The 9,768-nt window shown below is 42.1% G+C and overlaps 1 protein-coding gene across 4 annotated transcripts in view; it reads right to left on the reverse strand.

Annotated features, from left to right (window-relative positions):
- Positions 1-130: 130 nt before the first annotated feature.
- micu3a (mitochondrial calcium uptake family, member 3a) overlaps positions 131-9,768 on the reverse strand; it is a 27,708-nt gene continuing 18,070 nt past the window's right edge. For 3 of the 4 annotated variants that reach the window (XM_069166624.1, XM_069166623.1, XM_069166621.1), the window contains 6 exons: positions 3,841-3,935; positions 3,577-3,748; positions 2,230-2,338; positions 1,978-2,135; positions 512-576; positions 131-222 (listed from right to left, as the gene is read on the reverse strand). In XM_069166624.1, coding sequence (XP_069022725.1) covers positions 216-222; positions 512-576; positions 1,978-2,135; positions 2,230-2,338; positions 3,577-3,748; positions 3,841-3,935 — 606 coding nt within the window. In that variant the 3' untranslated portion in view covers positions 131-215. Of the gene's footprint in view, positions 223-507; positions 577-1,977; positions 2,136-2,229; positions 2,339-3,576; positions 3,749-3,840; positions 3,936-9,768 lie in introns of those variants that run through there. The other variant, XM_069166622.1, reaches the window with a different exon arrangement.

Below are 9,768 nucleotides of genomic sequence, written 5' to 3' on the forward strand. Positions count from 1 at the left end.
GTGTGTGGTCATGCTTGTAGTTATTACAGGTTTCTGGTTCGGAGGTTGACTTGAGCCAATGCTGCTGACTCAGCATGCTGGCTAATTAAAGTCGCCGCTCTGTCGGATGTTTTCCATCCTCTACGGGTTCTCCTTGTACCTTCTCCACAGCCGGTGCACTTGTCTTCTGGCCTCAGAGCGAACACAGCTGGAGAAGGAGGCGTGGTGTTGGCCCTTCACCTGGTACACACAGAGCAAAGCGAGACAGTTCATTTCAACAAGTCCGTTCTTTTCAACTTAACTGATAGTAATTGCAGTCACTGTTTCCAAATAAATGTCATATTTTGGTTTCACTGTCCTTAACTGTTTCCTTTATATCATTCTGTTTCTGGTTAAAAGCACTCAAGTGGAGTAAAACATTTAGAAAAAACAAGATTTTGAGCTGTTTGAGCTCCACCCCCGCCGCATGACTTCCAGAAACATTTTGAAAGTCTAGACTTAAAGTACAACACTAAGGTATAGTGATACTTATCTGCTAGCCAGTTCCTTCTTCAGGCAGGATTTAAAGGAGGTGGCGCGCTCCACAGCTTTATAGCCCTGAGATGTCAGTAGACGGTCATCATTACAGAGGAAAACCAGGACAGATGTAGGAAGCAGGGAAGATGAAAGGAAAGACAGAGACAAAAACAGGGGGGGCGAGGGCAGGACAGTAGATGGAAACGGGGAAGGAGGTGTGGGTTAGAGAGGAGATGAGAGATTCAGGCACAGCAAATAGAGAGAGAGAGGAAAAAAGAGACATAGAAAAGGAGAACATTGTTAAAAAGCCAAGACTGTGAGGCCCAGACAGTATCAAAAGAAACCTATAGAACGTCCTACGGGTTGCAATGTTAGTGAAATTTGCAGAAAAATAGACAAACTCTAAGCTCATACCTACATAATGTATTTCGTGTTTGTTTCACCTCTGTAAAATATGACTCAACTGTAGCGCTGTATCACAATACACCACTGGAGGGCAGTATGGGCTTTAGAGCCAACACTATGGAGACACTCAAGGTGATTTCCAGCTCAGTTGGGAGCTGCTTTGAGTGATAGGTGGACACTGTTGGAGTTGGCCTGCCAACCACAAGGTGAAGCCAAAAAGACTTTCAGTCGGAGCTGTACAGAGACTATTAATGGTGCTGGTTCCAGAAATCAGAGTTTATTTGGCCCACCACAGCTCCTCCCATGCACAATTTTTGGATGAGCCAGAATTTAGGTGGTTAGGTGCTGCCAAGAAGAGGACAGTCTGAGCCACCCACACTGACCTTCAAAACTGCTCCTCAGGAAAACCTATGGGTGATGTCATGGAGGCCATTGCCATTTTTTTTTTTTTTTACACAGTCTACAGCCAAAACATTATGACCACCCTGGCATAATGAGCAGTTGGTGCTTTGTGTGCAGCCTAAACAGCTCTACATGAGTCTACAGGACATGTGAAGGTGCCTTGTGGTATCCGGTGGGACAGACTGGTTCCAGCACATCCCAGTCGCTTGTTCCCAGCTGGCTCACTATGTATTCACCACTGCTGACCTTAACACCTCAGAGATGCTCTGAACAACTCATCTGGCCATCTTGATTTGGTCCTCGTCAGAGCCACTGAGGCCTGCCCATTTCTGTCACATTAAACCAACTGTTCACTTATTGTGTATTATATCCCAGACTTTAACAGGAGCTGTTAAAACATGATCAGCGTTATTCACTTCATCCGAGAATGTCATCATTTTTGGCTCATCAGTATGCTGCTGAAATGAAGACACTGAATCTTAATCCGAACACTATCTCTACACAGGTGTTATACAGCTGATTTGACCTCTGTGAAGGGACGTTGATTTCTCGAAAGTAGATCAATAAAATCTCACTCATCCTCGTGTCCTTATTGCTGAGATTGGGTCAGATTTTTTTTTTTAGCACAAGTTGGACTAAGAAGAACTTTTTCTAAACGGGCGGAGAGGTCCTCACCCTGGCTCCCCTGTGCAGCCGGTCCTTCATGATGCCGATGAACTCCTTGTAGGAGAGCTGGTCATCGTGATCGACGTCAAAGATCTTGAAGATGGTGTGTACGAGGTGACGTGTCAGTTTGAGCCCCGTGGCCACATACACCGCTCTCGCAAACTCATCTGGCGGGAGACAAAGTAAAAAACATTTAAATCATTTTGGCTGCTTGCTGCTTCTTCAGTGGCTGCTGCTCCGCCCCAAAACAGTTTTTACTACCTTGTCCAATGGAGCGCGAAGCAAAGTTGTACATCTGCATGGCAATGGCAAAGTCTTCAAGGTTGTTGAGAAACTGGAAGAATGACCTGAACTCATCGAAGGTGATTCCCTGAAACAAAAGGAGAAAGTGAGTGTCACCACGGGGAAAGCGTTGAGCTAAATGTCATTCGCTGGAGAGAAAGAAGCACCAAACTGAGAACAATGACGGTTTCAGCGAGATTTAAAAGGGGCCTTAACAGACGTGCATACAGCATTCCTTAAGGCACATCCACTCTGTTGTCTGGAAAATAAAAAAAAACTCATACAATCAATCTGTAAACGAGAGATTCCATGAAATAGCCCAATTAATGACATCAGAAGTCATTAATGAATGGGTAGTGTAGATGATATGGAAAACTTAAACAGCAGCCTTCTAGCAGTGTTTCATGAACTGAAAGCAGGTAGCATGAGATTTTACATTGTCAATGTAAACATGAAGTCTATAATCAATTTCATTCAGTGGGATCTTATTCACATTAAGACTTTCAAACAAATAGAGGGATTTATATAAAACATAAAAATATTGTGCATTTAATTAAATGAATGACATAAGCCCATGTGGGCAAAACCTAAAATGGTTGCGCATTTTGCCACATGCTCTTTGCTGTGAATCAAGTTCAAAACTATAACAGAGAAATGAATATGATAATCGTGAAAAAAACAAAAAACAATCCACACCTTTAAGCAAATAAAGAAATGTTGCAATATGTATTCAACAGATGCAGATAAAAATAAAGAAGATGGCAAATGAACTAACGAGCAGGACAGACTGACAGATTGTAACTGCAGGTTGTGCATTGTATGAGGCAGGGACCAACCTCCTGCTTCTTCCACAGCGTGAAAAGGAAAGAAGGGAGGGACAGAAATAGAGTTGGGTTGCATAAGGACGACATGCCTAAGTAGAGCTAGGTAGCTATTAGCTAGCGTAGGTCGATAGCTTGATAGCTATAGAGATAGACAGATTGGTATGAGGATACAAAGATGCTTTAATAGACAGACATTCACATGTAACAGAAAAGTCAAATGTGTGTTTGTGTGTGTGTGCGAGTGTGTGTGTGAGGTCAAGTGAAGCAATGGAGCGCTGAAGTGTTGAGAGCCACAACACCCTCAGGCGAAAAGACAATAGTGTGAAATTACAGGTCCTGTAGAGAGCTGGAAGGCAGGAGCACCCATTGAGAGGGGGAAAAAAATTAAAAGATCGATAAAGATTAAGAAACCTACCCGATGTTATCTGAAGAAAAATGTGTTAAACTGATACTCGCAGAGATCCTTGCGCAGTAAAGAACCCTGTGCTAGTACGCACTGTACCTTTTCGTCAGGTATACACTGTCGGACATTCTCCAGGTAGGCGCTGATGTTCTCCACGTTGGTGAAGCGCAGCAGGATTTTTGCGAAGTCTTCTTCACTGATGGTGGTCATCCCTTTAGAGTAGGTGAGAAACTCAATTTCCAACACCTCAGTCTGGAGGTTATCCATGAACCTGAAAAGCAGAAACAAAAGAAGCGCAAAGACTCACTCATTAATATTGCTCACATTTGGAAACACTCTGTGCGGCCTACGAACGTCTCGTACCTGTAGAAGTCATCAAACGTAAGCTCGGCCTTCCCTTTCTTCCCAAAGAAATGGACCAGCAGGGTTGTGTCAATTGTGATGGTCTCGTCTGCTCGCTATCAGAGAGGGAGGAGTAAGACGGACGATCAATGGCTAATCGATAATAACTCGGTGTGGTTGGAGGAGAAGCAGTGGGCGGCGCAGGGGTCCGTAATTAATCCAACATGGCCATCACTGTGCCAGGCGAGCAGGGAGCAGGTTTCTGCTGCACGTGTGCATAACGTGCGCCGGGTGAGCCACAACAAAATGTCAATCAAAAGAATCAGGACAAACAGTAAGCGGCCATCATGGCGTCAAACGTACCAGTCTAGGCCGCAGAATGTAACGCAGAGTATCGTTTTCAGATCGATGACGTGTGTGCAGAAACAAAAAATATGTACAAGTTAACTGGGGTTTGAAGGTAAAATGAACGGGAAGGTTTCGGTCCATTTGAACTCTCACAATCGAGGCCATCATCGTCACCATCGTCATCGGGTTATAAAAGTAAAGTACAGAAACCAAATTAAAGGTATGGAGCGTTTTTCTCGTTACGCAGCCTAGACTGGTGGGGAGAGTTGCTGTAGCAGCACAAAAAAAACACAGGCTGATCGACGGATGAAGACAACACGAACGTCCGGGCGGCAGCCCAAATAAAGACACACAGTAAAGAACAGTCATGCCTTCATTCGCTGAGCCGGTGGGAGAGGACAACGCGTTAAACAGAGTATGTTGACGGGAGAGAAGAGGACAACGGTGAGAGGAAAGAGAAGAGGGAATCAAAGACTTGTGGGACAACAACTGAGCGTGATAGGGACAAACACAAAACACCGAGATGCCAAACGCGCGCACACACGGACACATCAAAGCCACCACATCCCATGCTTTCCTCTGCAAACGCCACACCTGAACAGAACCTCGAATCACAAACAGCAGCGCCGAACGAAAACCCACACAAGCACAGATGCAGAGGATTTGTGAAGACGATTCCACCTTTTTCCGTCAACATCTGAGCATCTCGGCTGTCACCTTTGCAACTTTTATGGCCTTTTTTTTTTTTTTTTTTTTTTTCTTTCTTTCTTTCTATTTTGTGGTTAAATATCCTTTTATCCTCCCTCAGGTGTTTGGAGTGCGCGTTCACTCGCTGATCCCTTTGAAATCCATTCAATGAGCATTAGGCAGCTTGTTCTGTTTGCTCGCGCTATCCTTTTTTAAGAAGTTTTTGAGCCTTTGCAGTTTAATGTTTGCCTTTGTTTATGCTGCGCAACATGTATCTATCTCAGAAAAAGGTGACTGTGCTTTAGAGCAGTTACAGAAAGGACTTAACCAGCATTAGAGCAAAAAGAAATAACTTCAAAAGCAAATCTTTTTTTTCTTTTTTTTTTTAATCACTGCCTGCCATGCCCCACCCAGCCAACCTCCACCCCCCCTCCCACACCCCCCAAGTCCAATCCTTGGCCATGCTGGAGGAGGAGCATTTGTGCCATTTCCATCATCATCATCATCATAAATATCATCATCACCACGATGCCATTCGTGGTTCTACCTCAAGGGTAAAATCCTAAAATCCAATGTGGGATAAGAAGAAAATGTCAAACAAGATGACACAGGTCAGAATAAAACAAGATGTTGTAGTTTTTGTTATGCTTATTTGGTGCGAGTGTGTCATCGTTTAGTCAGAAATGAGCGAGTGTCTATGATGGAGCTGCGGGAGAGTTGATGGAGAGACAACTATTGATACGGCTGAGAGCCAAGTAAGAGTGGTTTGAAACTGAAGTCAAGACAAAGTCCAGAAATCCAAAGGATATTTTCAATTATCAGGGTGAAATATAAAAAAAAGATATAATGATAAAATACAGTACACTGGATAATAATAACAATAATAATAATAATAATAAAACAATAAAATAATAAAACTGCCCTGTATTTTACAAGAACAATGCAAAGACAAATGTCCTGCAAATTATTTATGTTTTTACCCCTTTTTCTTAACTTGTTGATCACAACTTTCCACAGTGAGAACTGCTGAATAAGACGATTAATAACAACAATTCCTTTGGCTAAAGTAAATTGTGTAAGCATCTGAGATGTGACAGAAGAGTTTTGGGTTCTTCCGACTATCAATGCATTCGATTAACAGCGAGACATCATAGATTAAAGGCCTTTGGAACTCACAGGATAAAAATGTCTTCTGGGAAACCAACATTAAAAGTAAATGGTGTTTTAGGACCACAGAGGTTTAGTGTGTTTCCGATTCATTTTATAGTCTTGCCTTTTAGTCTTTGATTAGGGACAAAGGAAGAGATCCTTCTTATAAACACAGACAAACTGAACCAATTACAGACTCATCATTTCACCGTCTTGTTTTCTGTGTCTCACTTACTAGAGGGTCTTTTCATTAAGCCTCTGATTACGGAAAAACAGGACAAAAACACTTTTGCTCTTTTATCTTTTGACTGACGCATTACTGATGTCTTTATGACACATGATCTGTTCATACATCCAGACAGCATCCAGGTGGTGTGTTTCTGCCTCTCGTCCCTCCTATGAGGATTCCCTCATCTTGTTTTTTTCTATTTTCAAACTTTCAAACATTTTGTTGTTTTGCTTTTAAAACACGAAAAGCATTTTGCTTATCCTCAGTAAAATGCATGTTTGGGAATAATTAATTCATAATGATCAATGGATGTTTACACACTGTTATAGTAATCTATGGAAGATCCACGTTTTGCACTTATTGTAATTAAAAAAAGAGTGTTGGACCGAAGTGGAGGACACTTTGGTTGCTGTGATTTTACCTGAACTGAGCGAGGTACAAAGAGCAATCATTAAGACTTGAATGCTGAACACGATGGGTGTCCAATATGAAACAGGAGTGGTCACACTCTTCTGTTCTTTCCATACGAGTAAAACAAGCAGGTCAAAAATGATTATTAAAGTTGCATGGAATCATTTTTGACCACATGGGGGCAGCAGTAGCGGCTGTAAACCCAACGCTAACATAAAGTTGTCATGGTGAACACGGTAGCATACACTACAACTGGTGTTACGTTTCCAGCCACTTAGCAAAACGTAAATCCAATATTTACTCTCTTTTGATCTCTGTTTTGGTCTCTACGAACTCATCTGTCACTTTAGCTGCTAAACGCTCCACTATATTGACCAGGTATTAGCTCACTGTCTGCTTGCCCTTTGGAGCTGGGGAGGAAGTCTGCTAGAGCTTTTTCACAGAAGCAGCTACCTGCAACCAAGAGACCAAAACAATGAACACTGAGCTCAAAGGTGTTTCATAGAGTTGAGAGGAATTACAAAGTCAGGTAATAATCCTCGGCGGGTTCATCACTATGGAGCGACACCGACAATCATTGAGCATTTTATCATCCAAGTAGTAACCTATTTGGATGACTGGCTGGCAACTGATGATTGTTTAACATAGATGTAGCACTATGCATCAGTATTGTAAGTCCCTCGAGTTAGAGCTGTTTTTTTTGTTTTTTTATCAATTACCTTTTCCATCATGTCAAACCGAGGAAAATGTGTCATTGTGCTATGCAAGAATTTGACGGAGGAGTTTTTCTTAGTACACAAGTTTGGTGCTTTTTATTTTTTTTTTTTTTGCCTCTTCTTTTAAGAAGACAAATCAGTGTAACGTCAAACTGACCATAACAAGCGGATCATTCCTGGAAATGTGGCAGCACCGGTGTGAGCTCATCAACATCCCCGTGACAACGTAATGGTTACCACGCCCACAAGGCACGAGCCAACACCTGGTGTATGCATGTGTCTATTTGTCCATCTGTGTGTGTGTGTGTGTGTGTGTTTGCGAGCTTTGATCATGAGGCTGAGGGTAAAAACAGTAATTACTGATGTAAACGCTAAACGTTCTTCCTCACCCTCCCTTATCTGTGAGTAATGCTCCGCAGGAAGAGCTCATTGTCGGTCTTTAGTCAAGTCAGTTAGACTGTCAGTCAGTCACACCTCTCAGGGTTAAAAAAACAGCTCACCCTCCTTCCCTTCTCACGACCTCATCGTTTTCCCGCACGCACCTTCATCTCCCACCTTCTCTTTCTTCCTTTTTTTCTTTCCCTCTCTTATCGCTTCTCTCCTCTCTCGTCCTGGCCCTGCTCTGATTACTCTGATTTCCTTTCTCTTCAGTGCTACCCGTCAGTACCTCCTTCACCTGACAAACACGGAGGTGATTTGCTCCTCTACCTCCCTCCCTGCTCTGCCTGTCAGTCAGTCCCTCCTCCTCCAGACAAAAGCAAAGAGGGATAATGGTGACTAATCTGTTGAGTAAACACATCTTTCGCTAAATACAACCTGTTTCTTTCTTTTCCCCTAAATGCACTTCCCGAACCTCTTTTCTTCTCACCCACTTTGTTCCTCCACATTTGTTCTGTCTACTGACCTGTGTCACCTTGCTTTGGCCCCTCTCACCTGTTTGTTGACTCTGATTTGTATCTCTTTCTTTTTTCCCTCACCCTCAGGTTTTCTGCTTATCTGATCAGGTGTTCTTATTGATTTGTCACAGATCTGTTGTTTATTCATTTTTTGTGTGACCCTCTTTCTCACTTTTAATCTCAGATGTTTTTTTTTTCTTGCCTCTTAATTTTGATATCCCTCATTCTTTTTATTTTCCTCACTGCTCCTTCCCTTCTGTCTAATTCGTCTGTTCTGTCCATCTTACATCCCGGCAGATGACAGGCTGCTCGGTGTAAATACAAGGTCAGCCCCATTATGCTCCACTGTCATTACCCTAACCTCAGCTTCCGCTGCCACCGCAGCACACAGCCTGTCATTAGTCAGCTAGCCTGTCAGCACTACGTTAACTGTTATTAATCATTACTGGTCTTCACCTTCACCTTGTATGATCAGACAGACAATGTGAGTTACACATGTAAACAATGAAAAGGTAAAAAAAAAAAAAAAAAAAAGATTATAAGTGCTATATAAATCTAAAGAGCCCCAGCATTTTGAACAGTGTAAAAGTTTTTTTTTTTTAAGTTTTTTTAAATTTTAGACCGGTTTGTCTGTTTGTTTTGAACAGATCTGATGCCAGTAGCATTGCTCTGGACGCTATGATACTCCAGTCAGTCCACTTCGGTCCACACAGAAATATCTCAACAGCTACGAGATAGATCGACAGATATTCTTGGTCCTGAAAGCATGAAGCCGACTGACTTCGTTGACCCACTGGCCTCTCCTCTAGCGCCACCATGAGGCATTGAGAATTTTTAGAGAAATGTTTCGGCAGTTATTGAATTGTCCTTAAATTCGGAACGTTCATAATCCCCGCAGGATAAACGACAATAACTTTCATCCCCTTAATGCATATCCAGCGACATCATCACCTGGAAAAAAACAAAACACATTTATGTCAGTTTGTCTACTACACCACCAATACTTTGGTTCATAACTAAACATTTGTAAAAAAAAAAATAATTTCAGCCACAGCTCTGTTTTGTGTTTAGGGAAAACACGTGTAAATTAAGTTGGTGTACGTGGTGAACATAATCTCTGAACATCGACATGTTAGCATGCTAACATTAGCATTTAGCTTAGCAACACTATGGCTATGTACAGCCTCGGAGCTGCGAGCATTGCTGGAGACTCTCCTGCAGTCTGTTTTTTTGTGTGTTTTTTTTAATATTAAATCTCACCAAAAGTACTTGAATGTGCAATAAATAAAATTGAAGCCGTCTAATCATGGAAGTAGAAACGTTTGCGAGTTGTTTGCCAGCTACTGGTAGTTAAAGTCCCGACTTGATTTGAAAGGCTGAACTACATTTTACATTTCTTTCTAAATGTACACACTTTTATAATTCAAAGTTCAGAAATAACCTACTGTAGTTGAAATTACTCATGAATTCCACGTGATTCGAAATGAGTGCGGTGCTGTGATGATCAGGCTTT

The sequence above is a fragment of the Embiotoca jacksoni genome, unplaced genomic scaffold (assembly GCF_022577435.1).
Source record: "Embiotoca jacksoni isolate LCO1_2020_lvr unplaced genomic scaffold, fEmbJac1.0.p SCAF_4, whole genome shotgun sequence".
NCBI classification, from domain to species: domain Eukaryota; kingdom Metazoa; phylum Chordata; class Actinopteri; family Embiotocidae; genus Embiotoca; species Embiotoca jacksoni.